This window comes from Maylandia zebra, linkage group LG11, assembly GCF_041146795.1.
Source record: "Maylandia zebra isolate NMK-2024a linkage group LG11, Mzebra_GT3a, whole genome shotgun sequence".
Classification (NCBI taxonomy): Eukaryota; Metazoa; Chordata; class Actinopteri; order Cichliformes; family Cichlidae; genus Maylandia; species Maylandia zebra.
In genome coordinates, this window is record NC_135177.1 from 33,117,326 (window position 1) to 33,136,365 (window position 19,040).

Genomic DNA, 19,040 nt, shown 5'->3' on the forward strand with positions numbered 1-19,040 from the left:
ACAGCAGATGATGTAACAATTTATTAGGTTTAAGTGCAAAAAAGAAAACGTAGCAAAGACAAAAAAAAACAATAAGACGTGGAGTTTGACGAGGCGTGGCCTGGGGAACGTGGCTAGGGCGAGGGAATGAGGCCTGAGATGCGGAGTGGAGCTGAGCAGGGAACAGTCACACTGAAGAGAGAAGATAGAGGAGTTAGGGAGGTAGTGGAGGCAGCTCTGAAGTGGCCAGTTGTAAGAGTAGCAATTCTTACTTGCAGTAGGGGACATGGAGTGTTGAGAGGGGGGTGATGAGAATCCAGGGGAGGCTGAGTGGCGTGGAAAGGCTGGCCTGAGATCTGGGGCTTCAGATGGAGTGTGATGGCAGGAGGGCAGGCAGGTGAGGCACAGAGAGATTTTCAGAATGATTGCTTGGTATCCTGAGTCCGGAGGTGGAGCGTGAGCCAAGGTGAATACAGCAAATGTGTTGATGACAAACTGGCAGTGAATGAACATCAACGTGTGGTTTAAATCCCTCTGGCTTGATTGCCTGCAATAGGCTCCAGGTGTGCAGGAGCTGGAGTTGGCCCTGCCCAGGGGCGGATCCCAGGTCAGTTCAGGAGCCTTATGGAAATTCCAGCCACCCACCGCAGACCATGACAGAGCTCTCTTTCTCTACCGTCTCATGCATAAATATCACTGTGCTAAAGGGCTGAAGATGCCCTCAAGCCCTGATCTGAAATGAGCTTACTACCTCCTAAATCTTAACAGTAATCTTTATGGGGGAGAAGCATCGATCTGACCCCAGATACTGATCTGGGGTCAGATCAGTATCTGGGGTCAGAAGTAAGTAATATCAGCTGAGCGTGAGTAACTCTGGGTGTTGGTATGCTGAAGCATATGGAGATATTTTGAAGGTGGTAATAAAATCGCAACTGGGGATTAGATTGGCAGAAGATATAAAAGCAGTTTTTCCTCGAAAGACCATGCTTCTCACTGTCTTTACAAGGGTATGATGAAAAGACAGTTATTTTACAGTGTGCCTACAGTAATCTACAGTAGAAGTTTTTTACACTGAGAATACAATTATAATTCTAAGGGCTATAAATCATAAACATTACAGTGTTTCTACTATATGCTGTTTAAATCATTTACAACTGTAAATATAAATACATTATATACATGTACTTGCACTTAATCACTCTAATCAGCCACTCAAATGGACAGTAAAGCAAATGCAATAATTAAGTGACTCTGAATATGGCATGGTTGTTGGCGCCAGATGGCCTGGTCCGAGTATTTCAGACACTGCTGATCTACTGGGATTTCCCACTATAGCCATCTTTAGAGTTTAAAGACAATGGTGACAATGGTCTGAAAAAGAGAAAATATCCAGGGAGCCACAGCTGTGTGGAAGAAAATGCCTTGTTGATGTCAGAGGCCAGGGAAGTCATTACAGACGAGGTCTTCCAAAGCAACATAAACATCTCTAAATGCACAACACATTGAACCTTGAAGCAGCAGAAGACCACACTGGATGCCACACCTGTCAACGAAGAACAAGAAAGGTCAGAACCTGGCACACTTTGGGCCCCTTAGTATCAACTGAGCATCTTTTAAACAGTCAAGATTACCTGGGTATTGTTGCTGACCTTAATCATCCTTTTATGACCACAGTGTATCCATTTTGTGATGGCTGCTTCCACCAGGATAACACATCATGTCACAAAACTCAAGTCATCTCAAACTGGTTTCTTTAATGTAAAGGCTAATTGTACTCAAGAATGTGCTTTACAGGAACCTGATCTCAGTCTAATAGAGCACCTTTGGGATGTTGTGAATGGAAGTTTGATTGTAGATTTGTTGGCTGCATAACAAATCTATAGCAACTGCACAATGCCATCATGTCAGAATGGATTAAAATCTCTGAGAATGTTTCCAGCACCTCGTTGAATCTGTGCCAAAAAGACATTTTTCCAGAATCGTGTTGCAGTACACAAATGTCTTTTTTTATTCACAATATAAGAATGTAAAAACAGAATTTTGTAAATTTATAGAGACTTGCATGTTAAATTGATTTGTTCTTCTTTTTACTGAACAAGTATTTAGGCCAAAATAAGTGACAGAAATGATCAATCTGAATCCCAAGAAAGTGATGAATATACACGACTTCTGCCACGCAATTTCTCATAAAAAGTGCAGAGAGGAGAAAAGGAAAGCTGCTGAAAATATTTCTAGACAAACACCATTTTATGCATTCACAGAGCAATTCTGTGCAGCATTTTCAGTTATAGCGTGGGCTGGCAGATGCAGTCAGCAACCTGCGGTGATCGTATCAAACGACAGGTTTTGGGTTTGGTCTGTATACAGACAGTGTAGCGTCAGAAACTGGCAACCCTGCTGTGACGACAAGACTCTCGGAAGCTGGGCAGAGTCACTGCATCTGGCTGAGTTTCTCAAACGCATAACTGCTGTTCAGTTTGTGCTAAAGGGACTAATTTCTGTTTTGTACACAATAAACAATGTGTTGTTTATATTTATGTGTCAGGTTGAAATACCTTAGCATGCATGTATATAAGATCATTAAGTGCCTGCTTATAGGGGATTTGATCACTAAGCTCTTTCTAGAATGTTGTTCTTTACCTTTCAATATAAAGTGCCTTGAAAGAACTATTGTTGTGATCTTTTGCTCATAAATTAAGCTTAAATGAACTTTTTTCCTGTCTGCAGTGAGCAAACAGGCATCAATTAGCTCTGTAGCTCGTGAAATCGATCTGCTGCTGTTTTCAAATACAGCCAAGAGCATTTCAGCAATTGCTTAACCGCTCCTTTAAATACACAGACAGGCTAAAAAGTCGCAGTGCATAATCACAGCTAATGTTTATTTTCACTTTCATTACCTAGTCTGCTGCCGTTAAGTTTGAAAAAAAGAAAAGTGTTTAAAAAAGTAATTTCTTTTCATGTGTCAACTTTCTTATCTAAGCTGATAAAATGGCATGCTCCTAGGGTCCACGTGGCTTTCCCTCTGATTTGGCCTTGTCGGAAGAAATGAACCATGCACAGCAATTATTTTATGCTTTCCACTCAAACCAAAGATTTGATCTGCATTTAATTGAACATGTTTGGGTTATGAGGCTCAGGTCTGCTGTTGTTGTTGCATTAGTTTCTGCCTGTCTCTGTTGTGCCGTTTCCCTCCCTCTGTTTCTTTGATAGTGCCTCTGTCTCCCCTGTGTGTGCGTAGCTAATAGCGCTATCTCCCTTGTAATTGCAGCGGGTCAGACCCAAAAACAGCAGAAGCCTAGTGTCCCCCCTCTTCTCTCCATCACCTTCCAGATTACAGGTAGGTGTTTTTAGTCATGCTGTCACAAAGCCCGTCTCCCCGATTTATGCGTCCCCCGCCTGCCTCACCCCTCCCTCCCTTCTGTCTTCTCCCCTCCTCCAATTGCTTTCATCCTTTTCATCTTTCCTTTTGGTTGTTTTTTCCATTCCCATTTCCTTTTGCCATGTTTCCTTTGCTTTTCCTCATGCATTTCCTGTCCTAACCTCTTGGTTAGTTTGTAACTTCTCCTCCATTCCTCTCCCTTCTCATTGCACCAACTCTTCTTGTCTTCTTTCTTGTCAATCTTTTGTTTCTTCTCTTTTTGCACTTGTTTCCTTTCCCATCATCCTACCCTCATCTACCTTCACTCCTCACCTCCTTTATTTGCTTTTTTTTGTTGTTTCATTTGGTTTTTATTCTTTCTCTGGCTCTTCTTTTTTCTGTTTCCTTTTCCGCTTTTCTTCTTCCTTGTTCTTTTTACAGTAGACTTTGCCCCAGCTGCTGTAATGCTTTAGATAATTTAGATAATCATAATCACGTTCAGTATACACGAGCCAGTTGTGCAGTTACAATCCCAAACTTTTGCTCTCTTGCCAGTTCTTAGTGTTGTTTTCAAGTAAAACAAAGGATGACTAGTTTTACACCAAAGTTCTGTTTTCTACTGGATAGAAGAATTAAAGCTTTGAAGGAACTGTAAGACAAACTTTGTTCCACTACAAACGGAATACGGATAGCAAGACGTTTTCCACCGCTGCAGACAGTAAGCCGCACTTGCAAGAGGGATTTTTTTTCTACCGTTGTCATTTTTGCACAATAGAGAAATGAACTCATTGGAGAGTACACCACAAAATGGACTAACAGAGAGTCAGGATATTCTCCAGGATATTTTCTCCCTTTTATAGAGAGGCTGATACACTGTCAGCCCCCAATTTAGTATTCACAAATGGACTGATGTTAAAAGATTGAAGAGAGTGTAGTTCTCCAATAAGATGTGGATTAACAGTGGCTCAGCAAACTCAGTATTTGACTTTCAGTGTATTTGTAAAAGGAATTAGACATTTTGCATTTCAAAAGGCCCTTCTGCCTTTCCCTGTACAGTTCTGAGGGATTTATGATTTGGCTGTCCTGCCTATGAGAGACTTTAAGCTTTAGATGTCTTGTAGAAACAGTTGGGATACAGGAAATAAAGTGCTTCAGGTTGAACATGAAGAAGAGGGGTTTTTTTGTTGTATGAATCGTTAAATATCTTCTTTTAAAAAACACACTCCAGTATTAATTACAATATTTCAAAAGTAGAGATCAATCCATACTCAGACTTTGTAGAGAAAAAGCTTCTGATATGTATTTTTCATCATCTTGTTTTCAACCAAGAATCAGTTTTCACAGACAGCGGATTTTCTTATAGGGGCAAAATCTACTATAGCTGTACTTCCTATTACGACAGATGGTGCCAATTTATTCTCCTACAGCTTCACATTAAAACCAGACAAAGTCCGCCCACATTGTTACAGTTAATTTAAGTTCATGTATAATCATTTATATTTATGATATTGTATTGTGTATAACAACATGTAGTTAAACAGGGTTTTTATAGTTTTGTCTGTTGTATCCCCACAGTTCACCTCAAAACATTTAATTGCAATAAGTAGGAAATCTTAAATCAGACCTGGTCAACTTTTAGCTCATATTTTCATATTTATGTTTTAACCATTCATAATGGTCGGCTCACTATTTTAAACATTCATTCAGTACCTTTAGCTACTATTCAAATATCTCCCCCTGTATAGGCCACGTTTCAATTATTAAATTAAACAAAAATAACTGTAATAGTTAATCTTTCCAAGTAGTGAAGAAGTACCTTCTACAGTACTTGTCATTATTCCTGGGAATCAGTGTTTTATAGTTATCTTTATTAAAGCTATATAGCTCAAAAAATGGTGAAGTCAGAATTTTGCGCAGAATGAAATCTGATTTACAGGCTCAGCTTTGCAGGTTTTCTGAGTGTAGCTGCAGGAAGAGAGGTTCAGAAGTGTCCGTCAATGTGGGGAGCTTCAGGCAGAGGGTTGGACTCGTCTGCTCAGTGAGCCAGACTTCTTCTAATCAGGAAAACCTGGAAGCATGAAGCTGGTGTGCTGCTGGCTTCATGCTTTAAAGGGATGATTTAAAATTGTAGGCAACACACTTATTTTCTTTCTTTAAAAGTTACATGAAAAGATGAAGGCCAATCTCATATCTGTCTGGTAAATATGAAACTACAGGCAGCAGCTGGTTGGAGACGGGGAAAAACAGCTAGCCTGCTTCTCTCCATTACCTCCAAAGCTTATGTCTCATGTCATCAAGACAAATTGCCATTTTAACACTTGATTGGTTCAGCAAACCAACAATCAATCAGTCAACAAGGTGTAACAGGTTAATTAGCAAACTTAAAATGTTCTGTTACGGAGCCAAGCAGTTTGTTTACCTCTGGTTTCAGGCTTCATGCTAAGATAAGTTAACTGCAACATGAGTCAGGGCTTTAGTAGGATCACCTTTGATCTCTATTTTCTGTTTTGATTACATAGTTGTTCCATAAACAAAGTAGATATCAGTGTAGTGACTATCTGTCTTTCAAACATACAACACCTGTATGCTTTGCCATTTGACATGTCAGGAATGAACTATTGTTTTGGTTGTGCAGTCAGCTGAAAGCTCTGTTGACAGCACATTTGCAGCTGGCATGCCACCTGCAAGCATCTTTTTTTATTTTCCACAGTCCAGTGAATGGTGTCTCAACTTACATGCAACATTCTTTTAAATTTTCTCTCAGAGAAGGGACTTTGGGTTCCCAAGTGCCTCTTCAGCTTGTTTGGCACCACGTAAGCATCAGTCAATTCTCCCAACACAGTGTGAGGGCTGTTGACACCCCTGTTCCGACTGAGGTCATTTGCAATAGTTTCTATGGACACAGAAAAAAAAGGGATCCATTTTTCGCACCATCTTCTCTGTTCTTCTTCACGTAATGTAGTTACTCCGGTTTGTCCACAGGCAAAAAAAGTGATTTTTTTTTCTCCCAGTTTTGCCAGTTTGCTTTTATTTTCTGAGGGAGCGGGAATTGTAAAGATAAAAGCAGACCTTAAAGGCAACCAATCTAAATGCTGATGGTGTCATTGTTTGGAAAATACAGTCAGCAGTTGGTTTCACTTTCCTGGAAAAAAAACCTCTCCATTCCCTTTTTGCATCAGATTAAATGTATTACTTTCTGCTAAAACTGTGTAAACAATACAAATGGAAAATATGCAATTAAGCTGAAAAACCTTAAATTCTGCGTGTGGTCAGGCTTGTATCAAAAGTCCCCTTTCTCCTAGTCTCTTTGTTCATTTCCTGTCAGCCTCTAGTCTCACGAGGCTCAAAAGGGTGAAGGGAAAAAAAGAAAAATGTCTCTGAAAGCAGAAACATCCACTTTGAAATGACACTTGCATGATTTTGTGCATGAATAAATGCATTAACTTTGTATCTTCAGGAACTCCACACATCAGATTTATTTATCATGATGCAGATGTGTAGAAATGTATTCTGCACAGTTGTCACAGAGCTGTTTCTTGCACGGTGATAGCATCTCCTCTTTTCTTCCCCCCAGAGTTCAGACTGGCATGCATTTACCAGTGGTTTCGTGGAAAGAGCTTTTTTAGAATCCAGCATGGCATGACTAGGAGAAGTAGATGCCAAATTACACCTCATGGAATAAACATGAGCCAAGATATTGTCCGTGTTCTCTTACACCTTTAGTGTTGTATTGTTGCCTCCTCTTCCTATGTCTCCGTTGAGAGTCCGTGGGCATAATGTTTTATGCTGCTAGCAAGGCGTTGTACGAGATAATCATTGCTAATTTATCATTCTGACATGCTAACAGGGAGACGATAAACAAAACAAAGGGATAATAGTGTCTACTTCACAGGCATGTTTTGTTTTTTCACTGTGGCTCTCATCTACCCTCTGCAGGGATTTTATGCCAGGAATAAAAGCAAATAAGCATTTTTGCGTCCCTTGTTCCTGCTCCTTTCAATGCTGCTAAAGAAGAAAAATTCCTCAGAATTAGGCTCATTTTATCTGCTGCTTATTGTGTGTTTCCCTTTTGTTTATCTGCACAGCCTCCCGCCCAGTGGAAAACAAGCTGTGCGAAGGTCCAATCCCCAACAGATCCCAGCTGTGCCAAATCCCCTGTCCCATCGACTGTGAGGTATCACCATGGGGTGCCTGGGGGCCCTGCACCTTTGAAAACTGTGATGATCAGGCTGGAAAGAAAGGTACCTGAATGGTTGAAATATGTAATTCAGTCCAAACTATTATAGTCAAAAGGTGATTGCTATTTCTAACTGCACTCTATTACGTTTGGCACTGTGGCTCTGTTTTGCACCTCTCAATTGCTCTACGTTTGTGGATCTGCATACATGTAATGCATAAGCTGGGGGAGTAGCAGCAAGACTCCATGGCGTGCACAGAACAGATCGGCACTATGACATTCAATTCAGTTCCATTTATAGAGTGCCAAATCAAAACAACAGTTGCCTCAATGCCTTATATTGTAAGGTAAAGACCCAACATTAATACAAGTAAAACAGAGGAAAAACCCCAACAATTATATGAGCATCTATGAGCAAGCGCTTTGATAGTGGGATTTCAATCACCCTGCAGCCTAGACCCATTTCAGAGTAACTGAGTGAGGACTTAGGATCACCCGATCCAACCTTAACTATGTGCTTTATCAAAAAGGACAGTTTTAAGCCTAATCTTAAAAATAGAGATAGTCGCTGTCTCTCGATTCCATACTGCAAATGGAAGAAAGCAGTCCTACATATTTGTTTAATATGTGCATTGAAGGACATGTCCTGGTCAAAAATGACTCCTCACAGTGTTATTGGAGGGCAAGATAATGACTCCAGTCAGTTAATTTAGTCAGGAGTTGGGATGGAGGTGGGTTTCAAAGCAGGTTGCAGATTCGCCAGTCACATTTTTCCCTGGTGACCAACAGTTGCCAGGGAGTCTCCGAGCGGTCTCTAAGCCTGCGTGACTGAGGCCTCAAATAGGGTATCAGCTGAGCCTTCAGCTAATATGAGCTGCCATTATCAACTAAACTGTCTCTGTCTGCTCTAAGTACTATACTCAGTGTGTCACGTTTTAAGCATTATTATGCTTTATCGAAGCTGTTGTATTACACTGGTTTAAAATAATTACAGACACTATCTAAGACCGGCTGTTCAGTGTTTTTTCCTAAATACTCCCCCTTCTCGCCTCCATGTAGTCTTCATTATAGGAGATAAACAAGCCGAAAATAATTTGTCAGTCATCTGTCACCCTCTTGTGCTCCTGGCACCGAGATAAATTCTCACCCGATTCAATATTTTGTGCTGAAAATACAAGAACCTCTGAAATTATTCCTTGTTATTGTTTCTAATAATTATTGCTCAAAAACAATGAAAAAAGTGGCTGCTGTGTATTAAATGCTGCTTGTACACCATCCATCACGTTTGTTATCTTTTTGTACGAGGCCGTTATAATTAGAATGCTGTAGAATAATATGATTGAGCCTGAATGTGCTTAATGAATATGCAGTCTTTATATCGTTTTACATTAAAAAATATTCTTATATTGGTTTTCACCTTACCACATAGCTTCAGAGAATATTGCTGAATTTTTAATGACTGATTGTCTCCAGTAGTAGCAGGTCATCTTGTTACAGAATAGGTAAAAAGCATACAATTTCTAAGGAAACTACAGCAGCCTAATTACATTTTCAGTCTAAAATGTCCCTTTGTTGCATCAGAATATGGCAGTCTTTGTTCATAGTGTGAGTGAATAACAATGTTTATGCAAATATTGCACATAAGTATAAACTTAAGCAATGAAGTGAAATCATAAAGGTTTCTTATTGATGAGCCATATCAAGAAGCGAACCATCAAACAAACATTTAAGTGCTCAGACTTTAGTAAAGTAAAATGTAATGTAAGATCTCACTATTTGTAAAATCCTACATTAATAATATTAAATTAATTAATAGCATAAATCATTTTATTTTTGCACTATTTTCAAGTGGCTTTATTTATTTTTAAGTGGATTAATGGTTCAAAAAGATGCTTACTTATGTTATACTGGAACTTGGTGCACACTCTCAGACTCCAGTGAACAGAAGGTTTTAACAGTATTTGGTTGGGAGTCAGAGATGACCATATAAGTAATATCTTGTCTCACTGATGTAGGAAGAAGACTGAGTGCTCAAAGAACTCTGAAACCTGACCTTTTGGCTTACAGGGATTACTTGCATATGCACAAATGTAATTTATTCAACTGTTCACCATGTTTTGTTAGAATATCCATCACTGTAACAGTTTTTATGAGACAGAAAGTAAGGAAAAACATGAAAGGCCCAGTTTAAACAGAGAAGTAGTTGGTCTACAGAGAAATACTTGCTGTATATATGATTGTTTTAGGGGTGTAGCTGGTCAGCGTGGAGCCTATTTAATTCATTTGTCTCCAACCTAAAAGGAGGCTTATTTATGCAAGGATTTAAAGATAAATCTGAGCGGTTGTGATATTATTTATAGTGTAGTTTAAAAAAGATAGAGAAAACCTCTAGAGGGGAAATTACATACATGTATTGCATGTGCTAACCAACTGCTATCAAACCCACCTGTGACAGATGAAACTAGACAATTTTTAAAAAATATACAATGTGTATGATTAGAAAAAATTATCACATGATATAAATAAATACAATGCAATAAAATATAACTTTTAACATGTAGTGGAGTAAGATGAGGACTATTTTCCCCTTATGTATGTGGTTGTGTGAAAAAACTAAAGCCTGCTACACACACAAAAGTTTGTCAGTTGTGATAACTGTCTTTGCACTGCAGGTTTCAAACTGAGGAAACGACAGATTACAAACGAGCCAACGGGAGGTCCTGGAAACTGTCCACACCTTGTGGAGGCGGTGCCATGTGACGAGCCCACTTGTTACGACTGGCAGCTGATCAGTCTGAGTCCGTGCATTCCTGATGATGGGAAGCAGTGTGGCTCCGGCACCCAGATTGTGCAGGTCCAATGTGTCAACAGCAACGGTGAGCGAGGAATGTTTAATCCTAATGTGCCCCACATTTTCAAAATGAGCTGAGTCATTTGTTAAAAACTAACCATACTCTTGCTTACAGACAGTGTTTGTTGGCTGACATTGATGCTTGCTCCCTGCGCATCCTTGCATTTTGCTGCGTTTTCGACCCACCTTGATTTGCAATAAAAAGAAATTGCTGGTCTGACCTTGCATGAAAAATCCTATATTTTCAAGGTCACCTGTCCACCGACCCTGCAACTCTTGCAGCACAGCGCTGTACGTGAGGAGATTTCCACAACATGACTCCCAGTTGCCATTCGTCTTTGTGAGGAATGCTCTCCCTTGGCTCCCCTTCCCCCCTCTCCCTGTTAAAGCTCCTCTACTTCTCTACTTTAACGCTTCCTCGGTTCAGCGTTGCTACCTCTCTCCTGCCGTCTCTCTCATTACAGTTTCCTCTCTGCACGCACAATTAAACCTTACTCGCTTTAAATCAAATCAATCCTCGAGCCCCAAGTCTTAGAGTATCTCGTGCCCTTTGCTACTCCCTGATTTTTACTGCTTCTCTTTATTACTGTAAATCTTTAATATTAAGGGTGACCGAGCAGAGATACTTTGTTGAGTTCCTCTTGCCTTCAGCTATCAGATATATGTATGACAAAATAAGTCACAACACACTATTGAGTTGGGGGGGGTTGAGCTGCTGTGAGCTGTGCATCAAATGACATGGCATGTTTATTTAATCAGCACGTAAAGTTATACTGTGATGTTGTTCTGGGAATCTCATTCAGTTGCAAATCTACTCAGTAAATCTTGAATTTATGATGCAGTGCAGTGACTTTGTTCATGTTTTCCACACTAGAGAAGTTGATTTGTCCTTCTAACGTCTCCCACAAATCTCACTTCATGCATCAGCTGCAGGTGCTCAGTGAAGCTGGGCTGCTGGAAACTCTCCCCTGTACGGCCGGAGTACAGCAGAAACTCTGCACTGTTCTTTCACACCATGACTTTGGTTGATTGATCCCCGCTCACATTCACTCCCTCATCTGATGAAAATTGATTTGTTCTGTTTGGATTTTTTGCTCTGCTTTTCGCCTCAGAGATTTTTCACTGCAATGCTGGCTGTATTTTTTCTCGGAGTGTGTCCCAGCCATAAAAGAAAAGGCCACACAGCCAGGCCCCAGACAACAGACGAAGGTCGATACAAATGTTATTGAAACTGGCTATTGATATTCCCCATGCTGACTGCCTGCCCACTTAGACAGGGAGCTGTTTCTTCTCTGCATACTGAGCATGGAGGTGTTCCTCTCATAGTGGGTGTTCTGTTCATTCATGTTTCCTCTGTGCGAGTCTGAAAACTGCTGGGGTCCCTTGTCACTTCTTATTTTCATGCCTTCTTAGTTCAGTCATGATTGGCTCACTGCGTATCTGTCAAAGTGACATCTTAATGCAGAGTCAGGCCCAGTCTGACTTGTGAAGCCTCTCTTTTGCTTGAATTTTCAATTCACTCATTGAAAGGTTTACATTTGCTTGTGTGTGTGTGCTGCCGAAAGAGGAAAATATTCTCCGCCTGGTTCATGGCAACACATGAAGCAAACCAGACAAATGTGTGGGTTATTTTAATCCACTTAAGCGTGATACCAGCAGCTCATCAATAAACCATGAATAGTTGTGTAAAAATGTGGGAATTCCATGTGAATTTGCAGTTTCCATGTTCAGTGCCACTTTGTTTGGAGACGAGCCACAGTCAAGAGTGCATCAGTATGAATATTTTACAGCTAATCAATTTAAAAGAGTCATAATCATCTGTCATGTCAGTATAAGGAACATTAGTTTAGTTATAATCCACTGCCACATTAGGGAAATTCTCTGCAGAAAGAAGATATGCTGATGTGACACATCTACATTTAAAATGTTGTTGTTACTATTAGTGTCATTATTATAAGAATTGCTATAACAACCATTTTAGCACATTTCCCCCTCCCTCTCTTTGGGTCATCTGTCTTCTGATAAGCAGCCCCTCGTTAATAGAAGGTTTGAACAGCATACACCCCGATGACTCTCATGTTACACAGCATTTAAATTATTTTGCCATTGTTTTAAAATGTTTTTAATTTTTGGTGAGGGAAATTTTTGGACTTATGGATTGCACCCGTACACTACAGATTCAAGCTTACTAGAATTTGCTTCTAACTTCACCCTCTTGTACGAACATGATTACTTCTGGCTCCATTTATACCGGTTACCAAAGTGATAACATTGTAGCTTCAAGCTTAGTCCATCTGTTATATGCAGTCTGTTTGGTGGTTTAGACTTCTGCAGTGTAACTTTATGCAACTATATTTATTGCTCAACTTTTTTGAGGTCTTTATACATTTTCCATCATTCATGTTGATAGCTTCAACAATCTCCCTACAGGAATTTGTTGGCATTTGTGAGTTTTTATATTGATATTGTGACTATTATTCCCGATAATGAGTCGATGAGATGATGTGATGCTTCTCTCACTGATAAATTCAAAAACTGAGTATAAACATTGGCCTTGAACAAGTCGATCACAGTAGTTGCAGATGCGTCCATTTATTATTTGACCTTTGGCTAAGTTTAATTTAAGAATCCACATTAGTAATATTTTATCCATTAGATGAAACAGTGAAAAGAATAATAGTCCCTCTTTAACTGTTGCAACCTGTGTGCTTTTTATCAGATATGACAGATTTATTGCCATTAGTTCACAGGACTTTAGAAAAAAAAAGTTTAATTTCAGTTCTCAAGCAGCACAGTCATATTAATAATTTGCGCACGCCCAACCATTATAAACTAATGTTTCATAACCATAATCATAACACCCAAAGCAAAGCTGTGGCTGCAGCCACAGTGATCGCTATGTCACCGCATGGCTGCAATCATAATCTCAGCTACTGCCTGTCTCAATCAGCCTCAGCAGCATTCAGTGAGAGAGCTGGGAGAGCTCCTCTATTTATCTTTCTAACTGCAGTAGTACAGAGTGTGTCCACAACCAGCGCAGTCTAATACTTAACATAGTTTTACAATACAAAGTTGTCTTTTTGCATAGGTTAGATTGCAAGATTAGATTATTATGAGGTAAAACAAAAGTAAAATTTTACACAGTTATCCCTCTGAAGGCTGACATTGGGCCCCAAAAACGACAGACCTTATATGTGGGACAAGCCACAAATTTTTGAAACCAAAAATGTGATTGTTAATAATACATTGTGTTTAATAAGCATATCTTATTTGGGGCTCAGTAGAATTTACTGTATGTATGAATAGACATACAGCAAAATAGATCATGCATAAGACTTGAATGTATGAGTAAAGTACAGTAACTGTGACATTTTAAGCTACTTATGTACAGTATTTGATTCAATCTGCTCTCCGGGCTTTTCCTGTTTAAAATCTTTTGTCTTTTCTTGTCTTCGCATTACACAAAAACAATTAAACAAAACCAAGTTTATGCTGCCACTTGAGAGAACAAGCGTGACTCAAAAATCTAAAGTGGGCCGTGTGCTTGACATTGTGCCATCAATTAAGACACACATCTGTTCACTTTCTCAGCACTTCCCTCCGCCTCTGTGCTGAAATGTGACGGGTAACAATGAAATTCTTGCAATGAATGTTTTCTGATTTTTTTCAACAATGATAATCAGACTTTTAGAGCAAAATCAGAAAATTACTTGTGTTTGTGTTTCAGGTCTTTATCTGGTTTATATTTCTCTATTTAAACTTTAATCAGTTTTTAATGTTCTTGTTTTGAGTCACTTTATATATTCACTTTTAGACATTTTCTTTGATAAAATGGCCAACACAAGTGTTTAATTACTGCATATACTGCAAAGCAACAGGATTTAATTGGGATGTTGATGGTCATATGTGCTGCTTGAGAACTGAAATTAAACATAGGTAATACTAATGGGGCTATAGCTGTAATGTTATGGTTTCATGTGTAATATGGAGGTGAAATAATGAGTGAACAACTGTTTGCACGCAGAACCTGTTGAAATTTTCAGATGGTAGATTCTGAGTATTCCACTATACTGAGAAAGACATATCGAATAAACTGAACCACCTGTTGCACCTTTCAGCAGACAACTTTTGTTGAAATGAATACTGTTACGGCCCTAGCAGGGCCTCCTCCTGAAGTTGCCTGTGTGGGCATGTCCTACCAGCTGTCCTGCCTTAGGTAACCACCTTTTTCTTTTGTACAGCTGACTCACATCAGCAATTAAAGGTATTTAAGGGCAGAGAAAGGTGAGCTCTGGGCCAGTGCCATGTGAATGGTTGCAGCTACTGAGCTGTGTGTGTTCGGCTCCTACTTGGTGGAGAGGAGTGTGTTTGGCAATTTATCCTTCTCTGGCTTACTTCTCAGTTTAATTGACCAACGTTTGAGTTTTGTTTCTTTAAATGGTGATAGCGGCTTGTCCGTCTCTTTTAGTTAGTACTAATAGAAACTTTAATAAAACTCTTTAATTTAACCATCTTGCCTCTGTCTCCTTTTTCTGACCCGGACACATTTTGTTACTTCCCCCTCATCGCCTAGACCCCTTTTAGGGGAACGTTACAAGTGGGGGCTCGTCCGGGATTTGAACCCGGGACCTCTCGCAATACAAAATGACCATTGGGACTTAGAAACACACAAATGGGAGTTTTGAATGTATTGTAATTGCCAATAACATCTGGAATTTATTTAAAGCACTTGTTCAGCTGGTTTCTGTATGATCAAATAGATCAAATCATAGATCAGATCTGGCAAATAGAAATGTCTTGTGATTCTTATTACAGAATACCCCTACTAGGTGCAATCAAGGTGACTCAGCCTGTGTGTATAGTTAGATAGATACCCACTGCAGAAGTGCATATACTCTGAATTGACCTGTAACGCTGAAAGTGGTCCAGATGTGCACAAGCAAAAAGCCTTGAAGGAAAGATCAGCCAAGTATAACTCTGTAACTTTATAAGAAGAGTTGCGTAATTTTATGATCAGTGATTATCATAAGCAGATTAAAACACTATTATCCTATTTTTTTGGGATTACCAAGTGATCACCCCAGCCTCTCGACAAGCGGCCATTTATGGGCTTTTGACCCTGTTGTATGTTCTGTTTTGCTTCAGGAGAGAAGGTGGAAAGAAATCTCTGCACGTCTAACCCAACTCCAGAACCTGTGCCCTGTGAGGTGCCTTGCTCAAGAGACTGTGTGCTCAGTGACTGGACGTCCTGGTCCACTTGCTCTCAGACATGCTCAAGCAAGACCATTGAGGGCAAGCAAATGAGGACCCGCTCTATTCTGGCCTACAATGCTGGGGAAGGTGAGTCTGGACCCGCCAACAGTCGACTGTTCATGGTATATGGAAATATATGGAGATGAGGCCTGAATATTGGCTTAGTCACAGCCTTTCAAGTCGTCCTTTGCTGTCACTCTTCGAATGTCTGGATTTCACAGTTCTTTGCATGTGCATTTGTCCTTATCTCAAACAGTCTGCTTATCTGTCCTGGTGATTATTTCTGTTGGTCTGTCTCCTCGCCTGACACTCACTTTTTTATCTCGCTCTAAGATCATTTCTCTGCATATGCTTATTCTCTCTCTGGTTTTAAATTTCTAAGAGCGTCCTCCGTGTTTGTTTGTCGTCCTTTTTGTCACGTCTCTGAATGTTTTATCTGGGTGTGTGTTTTCCTCACAGTCACTGCAATGGTTGTGGCGTGGATCACTGTGATGGAGGGTAACATTTGAAAACACATTTTGATGGTAGCTCTTGTATCCCTCTAGCTATGTGTCTACATGCAGAAAAATTAAAATTGTTAGTTTGTTTTGAGCTTTAAAAAATGTGTACATTACCATAACAGCTTTAGGGTAGCTTATAATTGATTTTGAATTTATTCAGCCAGTTGTAATTCAGTCAAGCCTTGTTAGCCATGTGTGAAATGGGTGAACTCTGTTAGCAGTTTTCAGTTGTTCTGCTGTAGTATTAGCTCATCTAGTGCAGACCTCACCTGCCACATTAACATTTCTGACGTCTGTATTTATCAAAGGTCTTTCACAGGTGCCGAAGTTTCCAGAACTTTATGGTAAATATTTGACTCTAGGCAGACTGGATAAACTGTAGTTGTAGAGTTGTAGTTTAGATTAGCTTTAAACCCCTACTGTACTGTGACACAGTTTTATGAACACACAACAATACCAGAAATCTGGACGTTTTCTCTCCATCACAAGTTTCCCCCCCGGAGCAGATTATCTGATTAGAATTTGCTCCTTGGCAGATTTTTTTTCTTAACCCATGTGTTACATATTAATGAAATATTGAGGAAAAAAATGGTTGGAACTAAAGAACTGCTCAAACCTTAGGACACAGGGCTCTAATAATATGCATCCACCAATGTTTGCATAGAATTCTGTGCTAATTTTAATAAGCTTAATTAATGACCTATTTAGCATAACTGCTTACATTTAATTCTGTGGTGATTATGGTGGGACTGTGGAAAGCCCAAGTGGCTCTTACTGTTTTATAGTCATCAGTTGAATCACATTCAAGGTGCATGCTAAGTGGCAGTTTCTCCAGCAAATTATAGTTTGTCTTGCAAACATGAGTGCATTTAAATAACTGATGGAAAGGTGTCAGAAAATACGCAAAAAATGATGAAAAAACAACATTTGACTCTACCTGTCTAATAAATACCCAGTAACGACATGTCCCACATTCAGTTAGGTTCATAAATCTTTGGGAAAAGACATGATTTTGCCTCTCTACACCACAATACTGGATTTTAAATTAATCAATATGTGATTAAATCACAAGTATTACATGGATTACAGACATTGTTCTACATAGTCTGATTGTACATATGTGGTGATTCTGTAAACAATTAACAGCAATGTTTTTGCTAAATCCCTTGAATTAAAGCTAAAAGACTGCACTTAAATCACATATTACTTGAATTATAAACCGCTGTGTTGGTGTGCAGAGCCAAAACTTTGTCTTTGTCTAGCAATTTATGGACCAAACTGTATATGCACCATTATTTGTCACTGCATCATGTGAGATGTGTTTCCTTTAAACTGCCTCACATTTCCCCCGTTGTCCAGCAAAACAACATTTTCTAGGTCACTGTTCAGCCACAGCTGAGGCTCATTTGCAATACCATGTCAGGCCAGTGTCGAGTTTAGCATTGCCCCATTGTTAGTCAGCTAAGGTGGCATGGCGCAGTCAGCAGAAAGGAAGTCATGCTCAGTGGCTATTAGGCTGGGATTTGTCAGAGTTGGCAGTCTGTGATTCAGACCCGACTGTGTGTACACCGCTACTCATTTAGGAGCTGGCTTTCTTTCAACTCCGGCAGAGAAATACAGGTGTGAAGAATTCGCAGTGCTGCAATGCCCCTCAATCTTTCCTGAAAGCCCTAAGTGTCTGCAATTACTCTGAAACAGAGATGGCTCTCTCAGCCCATCGATCCAACAACTGACTGACTGCTGCCTTACAAGAGAAAGGAAAGGGACATGGGCAAAGAGGGGGCATAGCGATGGCAATAGTTAAAGGTATTAAACACTAAAGTAGTGGACTAAGGAGCTTGGAAAGAAAAGCATCTGGACTTTGAGTTGCTTGAAGACGTTTCACCTCTCATCCAAGAAGCTTCTTCAGTTCTAAGGTCAATTGGTGGGGAGTCCCAGATTTAAGCCTAGTGGGAGTTTCACCCCAAAGGGGGACAAAGGACCCCCTGATGATCATCTACCTAATCACATGAGCCAAGGTGTGAAAGTGGGTGTGGGTCCCAATCAGCCAGGGTTTCGGGTGAGTTCATTGTGAAACCTGGCCCCACCTTATCATGCAAATTCCTGAGGTCAGATGACCCAGGATGTGAGTGGGCGTTAAGACGTCTGAGAAGGGATCTCAGAACTGGATTATAGATGGCAGACAGTTGGTGTCGTAAACCACCGCTTCTGTTTAAAGATGGTCGCTCACAGTGGCTTCTTTCACTCCTTTTTCAAACCATCTGTCATCTCTGTCCAAAATGTGAACGTTGGCATCCTCGAAAGAGTGACCTTTATCCTTTAGATACAGATGAACTGCTGAGTCTTGTCCCGTGGAGGTGGCTCTTAAGTAGTGCATTAAAGCTGGACTTATGTCTTGCAGTAGTATACACAAACATCTAAACTCCTCTTGTAGACATAATAAATTGCCAAAGGTTAAAACCTAAATCCTGAATAAGCCCTGATAAAGCCAGACCAAAACAGCATTTGTAACATTAACATTCAACAGGGTAGGACCTGCAAGTATTTTTTTTGGTAAATAATGGTTGTTTTTAACATTGGCAACCCAAGATATGTAGTAGTAATTTAAAGACTCTCCACCATTTGACCTTAGAACTGAAGAAGCTTCTCGGATGAGAGGTGAAACGTCTTCAAGCAACTTAAAGAAGTCCAGACGCTTTTCTTTGCAAGCTCCTTTGACTACGATGACCTGGATGACTGAGAACCTTCACAGACATAATTTAAAGACATGTTTTTTTTTAAAAATCACTATTTTTCCACGACATGCCAGCAAACATGGTAACTTTTCAGCCTTGTAGCTTTCACCAAAGCACGTTTTGTAAGATGTTGCTCATAACTAAACAGATGTTTTTAAGGACTATTATTCATTTCTGGTCATCTACA

At 39.9% G+C, this 19,040-nt stretch overlaps 1 protein-coding gene across 1 annotated transcript in view; it reads left to right on the forward strand.

The window, feature by feature from the left end:
• Positions 1 to 19,040, forward strand: part of thsd7ab (thrombospondin, type I, domain containing 7Ab) — a 211,406-nt gene that overhangs the window by 99,941 nt on the left and 92,425 nt on the right. The window contains exons 5-8 of the mRNA XM_076890219.1: positions 3,248 to 3,316; positions 7,423 to 7,578; positions 10,187 to 10,390; positions 15,511 to 15,705. Coding sequence (XP_076746334.1) covers positions 3,248 to 3,316; positions 7,423 to 7,578; positions 10,187 to 10,390; positions 15,511 to 15,705 — 624 coding nt within the window. The remainder of the gene's footprint in view (positions 1 to 3,247; positions 3,317 to 7,422; positions 7,579 to 10,186; positions 10,391 to 15,510; positions 15,706 to 19,040) is intronic.